Genomic DNA, 17,231 nt, shown 5'->3' with positions numbered 1-17,231 from the left:
TGTCGGACAGGGAAGGACTAGTTGTGGCCCAATTCTTTGACTTTAATTTCTCAGTTCCTGTGCTGATTTCAAATCAACTCAATGCTCACATTACATTATTCATAAGATGGGATTCCTTTCTTTAAATGCTCTATTTTTTTTTTCTCCTCACTGCCTTTGACCCCGGAAGCTTATTCTGCCGACTAAGAAGTAGTACTGTATATGATCAAATTTGAATAACCAAAACCTCAAAAATTTGAAAAAGGCATTCATTTAATGCAACTTTCTTGTTCTATTACGTCAATCATTCAATTTTTTTTCTCCTATTCTTTTTATGAATACATTTATGCAAAGCACATCATATCATGGCATTTAATGTGTAGCCGGCTTTGGAGTTGCTGGTGTACTTACACTCTACACAGAACTCGTACTGTGGCTACTCCATTTGATAGGTCTATTTTCTTCTGTTTACTATTCACTCTTCCTAGAAAGACTCATTCTTTCTTGTTTAAAGTCAACATTTTTTTTTATCATTGTGTGAATGTGTGAATGTGTATGAGAGAGGGAGGAATGGGGAGAATACCATGTTGTGATAAGAATGGTCTGAAGAAAGGACCATGGACACCTGAAGAAGATGAAAAGCTCATTCAATTTATCAAGAAAAATGGTCATGGTAGCTGGCGTTCTCTTCCAAAACTTGCAGGTTTTTTTACCACTCTTTTCTTTCTGTTTTAGCTCTATTCTAAAACCCTTTTGTACATAACTCACTTTTAAGACTCAAGTTCCATGTTATCTTAGTCATTTTCTCCTGTGACCTCATTCTGTGAAGTACTACCAAAGCATGAGTAACAGAGGCTATGTTTTCTTGTAGTTTAATCAATATAGTCTAGTTGTGCCTCTTGGCTGAATTTTGTATTTCCAATGGCTTGGTGAACTCAACAATGACATATTGATTTCATACATGTCATGTGGTAAGAAAGAAGGGAAATGGAGAGAGGGGTATCTTTTCTCTGTGTTTTAGACAAATAGAGGGACTCTTTCCTTCTTTTAGTGAGTAAGGGAACAAGAGAGAAAAGTGAAAAACTGAAAGCTGTTTACTCTTTCATGAGCGTTCCAATTTTCATGTAATACCAATAAGGAAAGGGTGAATTTTTTCAAACTTTTTTCACTGAGCTTTTAAACCTTTTTTTTCAATCTTTAGTGCTGCTCTACTTTGAAGGAATCCTTGGCGTAATCGGTAAAGTTGCCTCCCACGTGACCAGTATAGGTCACGGGTTCAAGCCGTGGAAACAGTCGCAGAAAAGTAGTGTAAGGCTGTGTACAATTGACCCTTATAGTCCGGCTCTTCCCCTGATCCTGCGCATAGCGGGAGCTTAGTTCACCGCTGGCTTCTAGTGCTGCTCTACTTTGACTTCTAGTCATGCATCATAGTTAAAATACTCTCTTTTTCTGTTTACATCATTAGTAAAGATTTCAAATTATTGGGCATTGTCCTCTGTTTAGGACCTCTTTGCTATTCTCTTGTTGCGGTCATCATTTGGATGTCTCAAGTTCATGAATTTGTGCTGAGAAAATAAAGTCTTTTTTCTGTAGTCTTTTTTTCTTTCTCGTTTCCATTTGTCCACATACACCTTAACCAGCTCATTGATGATTTACTGAAATAGACTAATAATGTGGTCTCAACACATGCCCCAAGGGCTCTGGATTAGTGATTAGGACTCAATATGTTGATGTGCGACTTAGGTGCACGTCACAAGTTTGAACTCTGCCGCGGCCAATGTTTGGTCTCCCTAGAGTTTCCAACCTGTGCACCAACTGAAGTTAAGCCAGAGGCTCACATGGGATTTCTCGATATCAAAAAAGAATGTCGGGCTCAACATAGTTCCTCTTAGTGTGAAAATAAGCAAGTGGCCACGGGCTATTTTGAATGTCATCTCCAGTGAAAACTAGCGTCAATGCTGGTTCACTGCTTTAGGCCTTGTTGCAGTTTGTCTCGCTGACATAATAGTTCCTTAGTTATACTAACCAGCTTGGTCTGTTGGTGTCGTGTTAATGGCTTATGCTATTATTGGGAGAGCTTACAGGATGAGTAATGCAATTTATTTTCTGGACTACAAGAGACAAGCATTACAGGAATACATGAAAACAGCTATGTAAAGTTGGAGGGACTATGCTTTACCTAAGATGTTGCCTTCTCCTTGCAGTCGATCGAGGCACCTGAGAATAGTCATCTTCCATCTCCTTTACCATTCCATTTAATCAAATGTTGGAATCGCCTTGCCATCTGCTTATATAGCTGAGTTATCACATACAACTTAGTGCAAAACTTGGATATACTTTGTCAAACATATTATGGGGGAGAATCAACTTGCTTGTAGATAAACTAGCTTTTCACAAGGAAATATAGTAGACAAACATTCAAAAGGAATTTTTCACCGTACATTTTTGTGTTATGATTTGACATTGATTTAGTAGTTGAATGATATTTAAAATACTAGGATGCTCAACATAGAGGGAATCTGATGGCAACATTGGTCTATGGAATCAATATCATAAACTCATATATAATTGTTTGTCTTTACCTGATTTTTGTTGAACTATTTTCCACTTTTGGTAGGAAAGTTAGAATTCTCTTGCTGGAATATAAGTAAAGCATTGTGTTACTCATGGCTTGTTAATGAAGATCTATTCTGCAATTTTCAATAACAGGTCTTCTTCGCTGTGGGAAAAGTTGTCGTCTTAGATGGACAAATTATCTGAGGCCAGACATCAAACGAGGTCCTTTTAGCCTCGATGAACAGAAACTTGTCATTCAGTTACATGGCTTTCTTGGAAACAGGTTAGCGTTCTTTTGCATGATCTTGTTTTGGCTTTTGTAGTGGCATACTTAATCTCCTGTATTTATCACTCCATTACCTAATTGAGAATACCTATTAGCATCATTTATACTTCAATAACTATGAATAATCATTACTGAGTTCATGTAGATGGGCTGCAATTGCTTCACAACTACCTGGAAGGACAGACAATGAGATAAAGAATCTGTGGAATACTCACCTGAAAAAGCACCTGCTTTCAATGGGCATTGATCCTGACACTCATGAACCATCCTCTGCCTCTAATGGACTGCTGAGAAGACCGCCTACATCAACTTCAACTCGTCACATGGCACAATGGGAAAGTGCTAGACTCGAAGCTGAGGCTCGTCTTTCCAGAGAGTCCCAACTCTTGGTTCCATCGTCTGTAGAAAGGTCTGATACTGACCATTTTCTGCGCATGTGGAACTCAGAGATAGGAGAGACATTTAGGAAATTTAAGAACCGAGAAAAGACTGATTCTCAAAGTCGAGCTTCTCAAGCATCTTCGTGTACAAAATACGGATCAGCTTCAGGCATTACGACTGAGGTTGAGCTCGGTGGTGTTGCTGGTTCCCCAGTTACAGGGAGTAACCAAAATGAATATACAGAGTGGAAGAATGGCCAACCACATACTGAAGATATCTTGCAAGGTTCAGAGACCTCTAGCTGCAACGCGTTGGAGGATTCATCTGAATCAGCTTTGCAACTTCTTTTGGATTTCCCTAGTAACAATGACTTGAGCTTTCTAGGACACAGTGATTCATGTAGCATGTATCCTTTTTTGGAGTGAAAGCTCATTGATCTGCCTAAAGCAGAACATGCAGTCTGCTTCCTCCGATATCAGTGGCTCAGAAACATGGATTCTGAAGAATTTTCTGCTGGTTGTTTTAGTATCTCCAGCTGTGGAAAAACCACATATTCTAACTCTACGGAGTATATATTACTGTCATAGCAATAGGACAATCTTAGCCCCAACTGGGGAAAAGGCATGTATCTTACCTCTATATATTAGTGTAATAGCAATAGTGCTATAATGCATGATATTTTTTGCTGAAATGTCCAGAATCAGTTATGTTTTTGTTTTCACAAGTCGTGTTGCATATTAAAGACCTTTTATGGTTCCAACTTGAATAGCAAACTAACCTGGTAAGTTTTACTTGATGCTGTTTTCTTAGTGCCTAACAACTCAGGACACATTCCTTATTTGCGGAGACGGAGCTAGAATTCGAAGTGTGTGAGTTCTAAATTTTAAAAAACTGTTTTCAGCGAGAATTGAACCTCCATCTTTCTAAGCGAACTCACAACCCTTACCATTGAACCAAGACTCCTTTTGTTACTGGGTTCGGCAGTATATATTTATATAGATTTAGTAAATATTTCAATACAATTATAGGGTTCCGAAAAAAGTCACTGGGTTCGTCCGAACTCGCACCCACTACTGTAGCTTCGCCTTGCTTACTTGAATTGGAATCTTAAGCAACTCAATTCCAATCTTCACTGGTCTGAAACGGCCCTATGTTCAAGTACCCCTTCTTCTATTCGAGCCTCAGCAGACTCATTGCAGGGGTTAATTTCACTGAACTAAGTGTTAATTTTACAAAAGTCATTCAACTTTTATTTATCACTTTAAAATAACTCAACTTATAGATTATAACTTTAAAGTCATTTTGATGATTTTTCCAAAATATTTACATGAAAAATCTGACATGGCAATATAGGATATTTTTAAAATGCCACATCAACTTATAAGGACCCATTTTTATTATTTTATCCCATATCAACCCTTCCTCTTATTTACGAGTCCCTATTTACCCACCCATTACCCATTAACCCATTGTGTTATGTAAATCAAATCCCAACCGATTACCAACTTTTCACTTCTTCTTCTCTTTTCCACTGTGCTATCTACTTTTATCATTAAAATATTTCATTAAAAGTAGTTAATTTTGACCGTTAGAACCCTTTGCTCAATTTGAAATAGTTAATACAGGAGCACAATATGTAACTAATAGGAAGCATTTGCGAAAATGCTATTTCTTTAAAGTCAAAATACTTAATAAAAATAAGCTTAATAAGCAACACTCACAATTAAAATGCATAATAGAGCATGCTTAATTTGTCTAAGGAAAGACAAGTAAGAATGAGAACCCAGGGCATCTTTTGGTTTGAATGGATGGGGTTCGTTTTATATTGACCCAGCCATTTGTATAATGGGTCACGGTTCAGACATTAAAATCGGTGAAGCCGATGGTTTCACCATATATCAAAAAAATGAGTTCTTATAAGCTGATGTGGCATTTTTAAAAAGCCATTACCAGATTTTATGTTGCCATGTCAGATTTTTTATGGATATACGTGGGAGAAGCCATCAAAATTACTTTAAAGTTACAATCTATAAGTTGAGTTATTTTAAAGTGATAAATAAAAGTTGAGTGACTTTTTGTGAAATTAATACTTAGTTGACAACATATCCACTCATAGGAACTCCCAAATTTTTCATACATAATATCAATTTTCATGAGTGCTTTTCTTACACAAATAGGAAACTTGACATGTTTAAAAACACCCAATAAAGAGCAACAAACATGAAAATTTACAAAGGAGAAAGATGCATTTCACAGCTTTAACATCCAAGGCATCCAAGCAACTTCTTAGGGGCTTGTCCGGTGGCACGATACTTGGCAGCCATCTCATCTGCTTTAAGAAGTTCTTCTCCCTTTCTGGCTTCAACCATAGCTCTCTTTTCATCGGCCTCCTTGTGAACTGAGGCTACTCTATTCTTAATCTTCTCTGCATATTCTGCTTTCTTTTCCTCTAGTTGTTCCTGCAAAATTTCCACAAGGTTATCAGCTTCATAAAATTTCTATATGACACAAAACCACTCTATGTGATGAATCCTCAACGATACCTAACAACTCAACCACATGGATTGTCACATCCTATGAATTGCCAAAATTTTGGTCAGCAATGGACGACACAAACCCAGTTTTTAATGTCTTAAGTTATCGCTTTAGCTACCGCTAAGGTTTCTCGAATGCTAAAGGAAATAATAAGCTCTTGGATCACAACCTCATTTACAGCCAGAATGTGGAAGTAGTTCGAAATGAGACATTTTCCCCGAAAGCATCATGTTTTCGAGTATGCCATGTTCAAAAGTGTTAAGAAGCATGTATACTAGATTTCGAGGTTGGTTACCTCAAGTTTCTTCAGTTTAGCTTCAAGATTTGCTTTCTTGGTGTTCTCCCATGTCCCAACTGCAGAGAGTTTCTTTTGGGCCCTATTCAGCATAAGACAAGGTGAATAATGACTTAGGCAATTCAGGGAATAAAGTTTTGGTATGTACAATGTTCTTGTGCTCAAATAACTTTAGTAAAAAAAGAAGAGAAGCTCAACCTTGAGATGACTAAACAACATAGTAAGTTGAAAATCTTACCTGTTTTCCACCTTGCTTTTTTCACTTTCTTCCCATGCCTTGATATAAGAATTCCTTTTCTCTGTTTCAAGGTGCGCGAGAGCAATATCTGAAAAAAAAGAAAAGAAATAGAGGCCTTTTGTTAATTTCTGAGCTGTGACTGATTCTGATAGAAGCATCTTTTTGCTGTATTTTATCACATAACGTTACAAGCTCCAAACTGAAGTTGCCTAAGCCAGACTTGAAAAAAAAACTGAAAAGTTGTTTCATTGACAACTTAAAAACAAGAACTGGTATTAGATCAAGGCCTTATGTATACCTCTATCGAGGGATCCCTTTGAACTCTTTGTTGAAGAATCGGTCTCTGCAAAATCAGAAAACAAGAATACATCATCAGACAGAATATTTCCCTCATTGACACAAGCAGCTAAAAAATGTGCTTTCTATTGAACCGTTCAATCAGAAAATAGATACAAATATGACAGAACTTCAAGTACGCGATCAGCCAAGTTAACACAAATGATCTGTTTGTGCTATGTTGTCCATAAGAACATTCCGTCTGAAATGCCACACAAATTTCAGCATGAGTTCAACGACAATGTAAGGGATGTTTTTAATCTATCGGGTTATTTAAAAGATAATTACAGGTTATAGTTCATATAAAGCGGGATTGGTACCTTGACAAATAAGATAGCTTACATGCTACAAAACTGTGGCATAATAGTTTTTTGTTGACAGCTTACATTACATGACTATCAGATTACTCTAACTCTTAAAGATTTTACATAGCCATGTATCTTGATAGTAAAGTGAAAAATGCATCCATTGGTGTTTAAGTGAGTAAATGACTACATAGTTTCATTACCCTTTAGCTAAAAATCATGTCGGCTAGACTTCATAAGGAATTGCCCTCCACTACAATTGGTATCTAATCATAAAGATATTAGAAAATAGATTTCCAGAGTGGCCATCCACTAAGTTGGGCACCTATTTATTTATTTATTTATTCAGGTAAAGGAGGAGAGTGGACCTACGTTATAATCATGATCTTAGAAAAATAATAATACAAGGAACAAGTATTTCCAATAATTCAAAATTTGTTGGCATATAAAGCCATGAGAATCAGACATGACCAAGTCCAACAAGATATATAGTTATGAAAATAAAACCCCTCAGCCCCAAGCTAGAGCCAAAGCAGTGCCTAACTGGAAAAAGAATTGAGAATCTCCCCTATTCTTTGGTGGATTGGTGGGATTTGAGTTAAATGTATTCTATACCATTATGTATTCTAACTAGGTAACTTGTCTTATTTTCGATGTTACGAGTTTCCCTAACTATATATGGATGATTACAATTCACATCTAAATATATTTTTAAGTGATACAGCGTAAAAATAACGCTAGAATATAAAAGTTAAACGTGCACCTATCAAACTTCCTCAAGTTAAGGAAAAATATAGGGAGAGTATAGAGGTTTAGGCCACAAAATTTAACCATCAAAGAACGAAACAGCAATGATGGCTAAAGGCATCTTTAGGGATTTTTAAGTACAGAAGTACTTATATGAGTAACTTCCAAGCAAGGAAAACATCAAGTTCTTTTTAAAGTTCGTATCTGATCTTTATAATTTCAACTCTCCATTTATAAACCCCCAAAAACAAATTTGTGAAATATAACAAGAGGATTCTGATGGTTTGGCAAGGATAATATCAGCATGATAACAATGAATTAAAACAGCGTCCATCAAAAATAACTTTGCATATTTACAGATATTTTCATCAGAAGAAGAGGAAAAAAGAACATATCAGATGCTTCAAAACAAATAGGGTCATTGATATTCCAATGGATTTCATAAAAAGAAAAGTCACAAAAATCTTATTATCTGTTACAAGTACAGATAGCAACAATTTTGAATAACGAACCTAACTTTTTTTTTAAAAAAGAAAGAAAAGTCCATCCTCTGAATTTTCATTAAAAAGAAGACAAGAAAGTCATAAGTATAAGATTTCTATCCACAGATAGTAAGTATTATACCAAGGAAAAGTCCATTCTCTAAATTTTCATAAGAAAGTCATATACTCCACTAACTATTAATATCTGTTACACGTACACAAGAAGGTCATATACTCCTGTTACACGTTCAAATAGTACTAATAACTGAATAATGAACATCCAAATGAAGGGGAAAAGAAGAGAGAATTGAGTGAATTTACTTGGAGGAGGAACAGTAGCGAGAGCTTTAGAATCATCAGCTTTGGTAGCCATGGCAGCAGGAGAATTATCAACAGCTGGTTCTTGAGGTACTGGAGTTGCTTCTGCCATATTGTTAAACGAATATATTTATTTATATAAATAGAAGGAATCAAAAAAGGAAATGGAAACTAGTTGTACAATTCTCTCTGTTCCTTTATAACTTTTTTAGCTAAAAAGCAAATAATGAAGGAAGAAAGAAGACATAGAAAGAAGGAGAGTTAGTGAAAAAATTGGATAATTTGGTATTGGATCAAACGTAAAGACAGTGTTGTGAACGTGTCGGCATGTGAGAGTGTCGGCAGACTAATATTACTGCGCCCTTTTACGTGAATACTATTAGTAAGAAAGGAAATCAATTAGCTTCTGAATATTTGGACTAGAGTTGTTTAAATTAACCAAATTTTATGTAACATGCTAAAGTACTCTCTCAAAGTTCAATGAGTTGAGTAATGAGAGATAGAGTAATATATTTTTTTTTTGGTTTTTATCTGGTGTCCAATAACACAGTCAGAAATTTAAATAAGAGAATTCCAAACAAGTTTTTATCCAATAATAAGCAAAAAAATTTATTTTTGTCCTATTTACATGATAGTATAAGGATCAAATGAACCCTCTTGCAGTCCTCCGCCTCCATCCTTACTGTATTGGGTCCAACTAATCCAAATAATGCATCATAATGGGTTTAATTTATATTGAGGATGAAAGAGTAAAATGCAATAGGCTGATTCTTTATACTAACTCGTTGCCTAAAAAGTCTAAAAGGTTAATTAAGTCTGTTTACCCGAAAAACGGATAGAGTTGAATTTATACGTGGTTTTAAGAATATGTGATATAGCTTAATACAAATCGTAAGGATAAATAGAAATATCAAAGATGGTTTGCAAAGAATGCAAAATAAACAAGGATGGAAAGAAGATGATTTTTAGGACTAAGCAAGATGAATCAATTTATGAAACTTAAAAGAATAACTCTTGAATATAGGAGAATATGGTGCTTGAATTACAATGTAAGCAAAGAACTGCCCTTTACAGAAATGTAGACATCCTCTTTATAGTGGAGGATCCTACTTTTAGATATAATTAAAAATACATAGTGGGAGACCCATGATAAATCAGTTTTTCCATAATTCCTATCAGGATTCTCTCCTCTAGTGGGATTGCAACGACTCGTCTATGAGCTCGATATCGACTCGAGTTTTCGGTCTTGACTCGAGCTCTCGATCTTGACTCGAGCTCGATTCTGACTCGGATCCCTGTATTGATTCGGGGTCAGTGTTGGTCGGTCTTTGAATCATAAGCTCGATAACTTTATTTTGCATCATAGTTTGACTTGGATTCGAGCTTGATAATAACATCGAGCTCGACATTGATCGGTCATTCGGGCTCAAAACTTGGTGACCTGATTTCGGACCTCGACCGATACTACGAAGACGCTTCTCCGATCCGATGTATTATCATTTAAACCAGTTCGTACGAAGTACTAACCGATTTTTACCGTATATAGATAGTCCCCTCGTTTCTCGGGAAGGATGTAGCGAGAAACGACATAATTTCACAATGGCTCGATCAGATATAAGCTGACATTTGCATCGAGCCCGACCATGACGTACGTGATAGCTGTCCGTCGGTTTAGCTTCCCAAGGCATTTAATGCGTGTCAAAAGGTGGTCGGCCACCGCTGATATTGAACTGCCATTGATTCAATCTATAAATAGCCCTTCCTTTCACCATTTATCACTTTTACGTCTTCAATCTTCTAAATTTTCTAAGTCCATTTTCGTCTCTTCTGAGTTCATTCGTAGATCGGTGATTCTTTTCTGCGAAATTCTTCTTAAAAACCACCAAATCTTTATCACCTTCTTTAAATCAAAAAATGGTGAAGACATCAAAAACAGTCCCCCCAAAAAGAAAAGGCTTATTCTTCCCAATTCGCTGCCGACAAAACACCGGTGGATCCACGGCCTGAGGAGTGCGTTCCGGTGGCGTGTGTTCTTACCTCCGATTTCAAACTCGATAAAGGTTTGCCGATTCCCGGACGATGTGAGCCCGTATCGAGATATATTTGTTCGATAACCGAGGGGTATATCGAGCAGATAAAAAAATGTAACTTGGGGAACAAAGAAGTGGTAGTACCATCTCCCGAAGAGGATATTACTACTCACGTGAAAGGGTTTTTAAGTGTGTACACTTACCCTTTCACATTAGGTCCCCTCAACCCTGTTATCATAGATTTTTGTCGTAAATACCTAATAACCCTAGGCTAGATTCATCCTTCTTTTTGGCAGATCGTTATTTTGATCCGATACTTCGTGAACAAAATCGAGGGGATGCCTTTCACCCTTTATCATCTCATCTGATTGTACCTTCCTCGCCTTTTTCGAGGAGGGTTAATAAAACTTCAGCGTCGAGCTACCAAGGCTCTGTTCTCGAGCATAGACGAGGACATGGATCGAGGCTGGATGGGCAGGTTCGTCCGAGTAAGTACTTCGAACCTGATTCCGACTGAAAAGATGCCTTTTCCCGAGGAGTGGAACATGAAGCGTAAGTGTAATTCTGCTGTTATCTCTTACTATTTTACCTTTTCATTTCTGTTCTTCACCGATATCCCCCTTTTTGTGATGCAGCGGTTCCCTGGATGCCCGATGCAATTCCCGATCTCAAGAACTGGGTACGGGATCTGGCTTCGACTTCCACATACGCTGAGCGCTCATGGCATGACTTGTCAAATGGTCGATGGGAGGCCAAGAATCATGATAAGCCCCTTTCTCGTATTTTTTGGTAGTTCGAACGAGATGCTTTCCATATACTTTTAATAAATTTTCCCGTATGTAGGTGTGGGCAAAGATGCGATTTTGAGGCCCTCGTCCGTCGAGGAAGAGGCTTCGGCCTCTATTCCAAAGCCGGTGAAGGAAAATAAGAGGAAAAGGGCCTCCGTTCCCGAAGATCCAAAATCGAAGAAGAGGATGGCTCGTAAGCCGAAGAAGAATACCATTCCTTTGACTGTAGAATCAGTTTTGCGTCTAAGGAAGAAGAAGAAGAAGAAGAAGAAGAAGAAGAAGAAGAAGAAGAAGAAGAAGAAGAAGAAGAAGAAGAAGAAGAAGAAGAAGAAGAAGAAAACGACGTGTCCGCGCTGGCGGCCCGAAAGAAGAAAAGCATTGATGCCCCAAAGGCGGCTGAATCGATGGTGATTCATAAGGCTCTGCCTCGGACCGGGGAGATATCGGAGGAAGGTTGAGGCAAAGTCCCCGATTCATTAGAGATCGAGGATGCTTCCTACCAAAGTCAACAAACGATGGTTACATTGGAAGGGGCCGGGCCTGAAGCTCTCCGAACTGAGGAGAACACCCTAAGCGAGTCGCCTAGGGCAATAGTAATCGGAGATTCGCCCACTCTCCCTGCCTTTTCCGAAGGGGCTATTCGGGAAGCCCAAGCTTTGGGGGCCCTCAAGATGAGCCGGTCTCACGAAGGGAGGACCTTTTCCATGATCTGTTTACGGGGTTTGAGGACGTTGTCGGCCCTAGTGATGTGTTTGGATTTCTCTGTGAAGTGCAGCTAGCTCTGAATCGGGTAAGCTCTTAACTCTCTTTATTTTTATTTTTTTGCTATTCTTTCCTAACTTCTTTTCTTCTTTCTTCGCAGGCCGTGGTAGTTCATCGAGAATCATGTTCTCGGTCTCGAGCTAAGCTGCATCGGTTCGAGACCAATCTTCAACGGGTCACGGAGGAGAGGAACTCCCTTAAAATCCTTTTAGGGCAGAGAGGAGAGGAAATCAAAGATCTCCAAGCTGAGTTGGCCAAGGCTCACGAAGATCAGACCGATCTGTCTGAGCAGGTAATGATACTTTTAAAAGGCTATGGGCTTGATACCGTAACGATGGCTAATTTTTCGGTCTCACGGCTGCAGCAGAAAATTGAGATGATCGGGAAACTCTGTGAGGAGGTCGATGTGATACAAGCGGAGTCCTTGAAGTGGAAAGATGGTATGGACCGCTTTGATGCAGAGAAAGAGGCTGATCGAGCCCAATTATCATCGGTTGAAAACCAGCTTCAAAGTATGAAGGAGAAAAGCTCGGTTCAAGTAAGAAGAATAGAGGAGCTCGAGGCTCGGTTGGCCTCTGAACTTGATAAGGCCGAATCTGACACTGAAAAGGCAAAGGCCGATGCGGATGCATTCGTGGCTGTTTATCAGGCCGATGTTGAAGTTGCTCAGATACAAGCAAGAGAGGCAATCGAGATCGCCAACACTCAAGCGCATTGGGTTGCTGAGCTGCCGATCTCGGAGGGAGACCCTCGAGGAGATCCATGCTCAAGGTTTCGACTTCACTAAAGAGATAAAAAGGACTAAAGAGCTCGAAGCCGATGCTGAAGCCTTGGTTTTCGATGATGACGATGATGATGATGACGATGATTAGAGCAAGAGTGGGTCCGAGAGCAGGGATAAGCCCGATAGAGAAGAGACTACCCCCGGGGATAACCAAGAAACTTAGTCCCTTAGTTTCTATTTCAAATGTTGCAAACAATCATGTAAATAATCTTGTAAATATATACAAATATATTTTCTTTTCCCGTCTTGCCTCTGTTTTATTTTTTGTCTTGTGAAGATTTCGTTTTACTCATGCCTTATGAATGTTTTCATAAGGCTTTAGGCAATTTGATCGAATTCAGACTTTGTAGCCTTTATATCTGAGTGAGCGTTTTCGAACTCGAAGTAATGTAGCCCGAAGGCTTAGTGATTTCGAACTTAAAGTAATGTAGCCCGTAGGCTTAATAGTCAAGTGAGTGATTTTGAACTTGAAGTAATGTAGCCCGTAGGCTTAATAGTTGAGTGAGTGATTTCGAACTCGAAGTAATGTAGCCCGTAGGCTTAGTAGTCGAGTGAGTGATTTCGAACTCGAAGTAATGTAGCCCGTAGGCTTAGTAGTCGAGTGAGTGATTTCGAACTCGAAGTAATGTAGCCCGTAGGCTTAGTAGTCGAGTGAGTGATTTCGAACTCGAAGTAATGTAGCCCGTAGGCTTAATGATTGAGTGAGTGATTTCTCGAACTCAAGATAATAGTAGCCCGTAGGCTTAGTACTCGAGTGAGTACCTTGCTCGAACTTGAAGTAATGTAGCACGTAGGCTTAATGATTGAGTGAGTGATTTCTCAAACTCAAGATAAGAGTAGCCCGTAGGCTTAGTACTCGAGTGAGTGTCTTGCTCGAACTCGAAGTATTGTAGCCTACATGCTTAATGATTGAGTGAGTGATTTCTCGAACTCAAGATAAGAGTAGCCCGTAGGCTTAGTACTCGAGTGAGTGTCTTGCTCGAACTCGAAGTATTGTAGCACATAGGCTTAATGATTGAGTGAGTGATTTCTCGAACTCAAGCTAAGAGTAGCCCGTAGGCTTAGTACTCGAGTGAGTGCCTTGCTCGAACTCGAAGTATTGTAGCCCGTAGGCTTAATGATTGAGTGAGTGATTTCTCGAACTCAAGATAAGAGTAGCCCGTAGGCTTAGTACTCGAGTGGGTGCCTTTCTCAAACTCGTAGTATTGTAGCCTATAGGCTTAATAATTGAGTGAGTGATTTCTCGAACTCAAGATAAGAGTAGCCCGTAGGCTTAGTACTCGAATGAGTGCCTTGCTCAAACTTGAAGTATTGCAGCTCGTAGGCTTAATGATTGAGTGAGTGATTTCTCGAACTCAAGATAAGAGTAGCCCGTAGGCTTAGTATTTGAGCGAGTGCCTTGCTCAAACTCGAAGTAATGTAGCCCGTAGGCTTAATAGTCGAGTAACAATCCCCGATTTGTGGGGTAATGGTCGGTCCTTGAACTTGTTTGCATAGTAGATCATGAAATAGAGGATGGGTTGTAAGACACGAGATATGGGCAAAAAAGTTCCTTTTCATGTCGTTATACATGTGATTATGTTTTGTACTAGGGATCGAGCAACCTAGACGCGCATGGTTCGTTTTGACCATTTGGCTCTTATAATATTTCCTATCGGAACCCTGTTGTTATGAAGTAACTTTCTTGTACGAGCACTTGAAATATTTCCGGGTAATGCCCCGCCAGTATTCGAGGTTGACTGTAAAGAGGCCTTGGATACTATTGGATTGCTCTAAGTTAGCACGATCAATTGTTGCCTCATTAAAAACCTTGCCGAAAAATCCGTTTGGGATAAAACCGGTCTAAGGGAAAAAGAGTGCAACGCTTGCTTTCAGACCTAGGGCTTTGTATTAAAAGGTCCATCCTAGCTCTTGATCGGACTCCTGCAGGGGTTAGTTTCGAAATATAAATGAATATGGGAGGGTCGTATCTTAGCAGTAGTATCGTTTTAGGTGCGACACATTCCAATTGTTTGAAAGTTGTTTGCCATTTATAATATCGAGCTTGTATGATCCTTTTCCGACGTTTTCGAGAACCTGATACGGTCCTTCCTAGTTTGGTCCTAGTTTTCCTTCGTTTGGATTTCGGGTACTGAGGGTGACTTTCCTTAGCACTAAGTCCCCGAGTTTAAAATGGCGAAGCTTGGTTCTTCAATTGTAGTATCTTTCGATTCACTGCTTTTGGGCGGGCAATTGGACGAGAGCAGTTTCTCGTTTTTCATCCGATAATTCGAGGCTAGTGTTCATAGCCTCGTTATTTGACTCTTCTATTGTATATCGAAACTTGCCACTGGGTTCCCCGACTTCGACTGGAATCAAGGCTTCGGAGCCATATACTAAGGAGAACGAGGGTTCCCCCATACTAGATTTTGATGTTGTTTGATATGCCCAAAGAACTTCGGGTAGGATTTCTCTCCATTTTCCCTTAGCGTCGTTCAACATTTTCTTTAGGTTTTGAATGATAGTTTTGTTCGTTGATTCGGCCTGTCCGTTCCCACTAGGGTGATATGGTATTGATATTATCCTTTTTATTTTGTGGTCATCGAGGAATTTCGTCACTTTGCTGCCGACCAATTGTTTCCCATTGTCACACACTATTTCGGCGGGTATCCTGAATCGACATACGATATGATCCTAGATAGTCTATAACCTCTTTTTCTCTTACTTTCACGAACGCCTGTGCTTCAACCCATTTAGAGAAATAGTCAGTCATAAATAAAATGAACTTAGCTTTACCTGGGGCTGATGGCAGAGGACCGGCGATATCTATTCCCCATTTTATGAATGGCCATGAGGATAGGTGTTACAACCCATATTTTCGTACGTACGAGTACGTCGTAAGTCAATTGATGTAAGCTCAGAAATGAAATCATGTTTGAAAAGTTTACAAAGTAAGTTAATCATATTACCTCGGAGGTTACAAATATTGAAGATCATGAACAACAAGTACAAAGATGGTTGGAAGGTTCAGAAGCTAAAGGAATTGAAAAACAATAATGTTTCGTCGAAAGTAGACAAATTAGGAATATTATAACATGTACTTTTGGACTGAGACCAGGGTGTTTAAATTGATAAGGAGGTTATGTTATGAGTTATGTTAGTCGTATGATAGTCGTGTGTTATGTTTTAAAGTCAAGCGAGTGGTGGAACAAAAGTCGATGAAAGTCATCACAAGTTACGTTCATAAGTTTTACTGAAACTTTGGGTCACATATAAATGCTATTTTCTCCCAATATACGTAGAGTTATGGGGTTTTCCACCCATCAAATGAAAGATCTATGAGTCTATTTTCCAATGCATTAAACTGTTTGTCAATACGATATAGGAGTAGAGAGGTATGGGCATTTTTCCGAGACTGCGCAGACTTTCATCTACTTGCTTAAACGAGAATCCAAAACTGGGCCTTTTTGGGTCGTCCATAAATGGGCCGATTAGGGTAATTCAAAGAGGACTTTTTAAAGGCCTATCCCCTTCATATATTAGGCTGATAATAGGGAAAAATAACCAGACTTAATCTCTGCAAAAATCCTCCCAAAAATTTCCCACAAACCCCAATTGATTTTCTCTCCCTTTCAAGTTCTAATTGGAGGTAAAGCCTAGAGTTTGAAGAACCAAGATAGGAGTCGAGTTATCCAACAAATAAGGTAAGTTTACTTCTCTCTTTCATCCATTTGTTTCTGTTGTAGATGCATAGTAAGTCGTTCTTTATTTGTAAGAACTCAAGGGACGGTGATCGAAAGCCGTGAGTTCGAGTTATTCACTTGTAGCAGAATGTTTTGTGGTGATGTTGGGCTGCATGTTTTACTACTATTTTGTGGAGTTTTGGAGGAGGAAGGGTGTGTAGAAACACCACATAAATGCAGTATGTTGGTCTGGTCATTCGTCGTAATATTTTCGGGTTGTTGACACTACTACGGTGGTCGTTTTGTGTATGAAGAGATTAGGGGTGTGTTGGGCTATTTTGTAGTATTGTGTGGTGTACATAAGGTTGGAGAATAATATATATATGTTGCTATTGTTGTTTTTGATGTTGTTGGTGTTATCTTTAATTTGGAGGAAGTGAGGATTATAGGGGAGATGCTGTCCGTTTTAATACAAAATAAGTTTGTCGTTCGTTGTGCGTTAGTTGTACCTTTCGTAACTTAATGATAGTATTATTATCGTTATTGTAGATTAAGGTGAGAAGAGGCGAGTTCAAGTTGGTGATTGAAAAGATTGTGATAAGGTATGGTAAGGCTAAGCCTTTCTTCATTTTGGCATGATCTCGTAACTACATGAGTTTGAAAACGAAGCATAAAGAGAAGTTTGTATTCCTGAATTTATTCACATTATCCTAGTCTCAGAAGTTATAGTATTCTCCCTTATCAGGA

At 38.7% G+C, this 17,231-nt stretch overlaps 2 protein-coding genes across 2 annotated transcripts; one reads left to right on the top strand and one right to left on the bottom strand.

The window, feature by feature from the left end:
- The first annotated feature begins 389 nt into the window (after positions 1–389).
- LOC107810088 (transcription factor MYB17-like) lies at positions 390–3,892 on the top strand. Its single transcript, XM_016634823.2, has 3 exons — positions 390–682; positions 2,689–2,818; positions 2,967–3,892. The coding sequence occupies exons 1-3, from the start codon at positions 529–531 to the stop codon at positions 3,625–3,627; spliced, it is 945 nt and encodes a 314-aa protein (XP_016490309.1). The 5' UTR covers positions 390–528; the 3' UTR covers positions 3,628–3,892.
- Positions 3,893–5,312: 1,420 nt separating this feature from the next.
- LOC107810092 (remorin 1.4) lies at positions 5,313–8,724 on the bottom strand. Its single transcript, XM_016634827.2, has 5 exons — positions 8,462–8,724; positions 6,569–6,613; positions 6,271–6,358; positions 6,033–6,114; positions 5,313–5,661 (listed from the first exon to the last, which is right to left on the bottom strand). Exons 1-5 carry the CDS (start codon positions 8,568–8,570, stop codon positions 5,461–5,463), a joined length of 525 nt encoding a protein of 174 aa, XP_016490313.1. The 5' UTR covers positions 8,571–8,724; the 3' UTR covers positions 5,313–5,460.
- Between the last annotated feature and the right edge of the window lie 8,507 nt (positions 8,725–17,231).

The sequence above is a fragment of the Nicotiana tabacum genome, chromosome 19 (assembly GCF_000715075.1).
Source record: "Nicotiana tabacum cultivar K326 chromosome 19, ASM71507v2, whole genome shotgun sequence".
Lineage (NCBI taxonomy): Eukaryota > Viridiplantae > Streptophyta > Magnoliopsida > Solanales > Solanaceae > Nicotiana > Nicotiana tabacum.
Note: the sequence above shows the minus strand (reverse complement) of the source record. Positions and strands in the feature narration are given on the sequence as shown.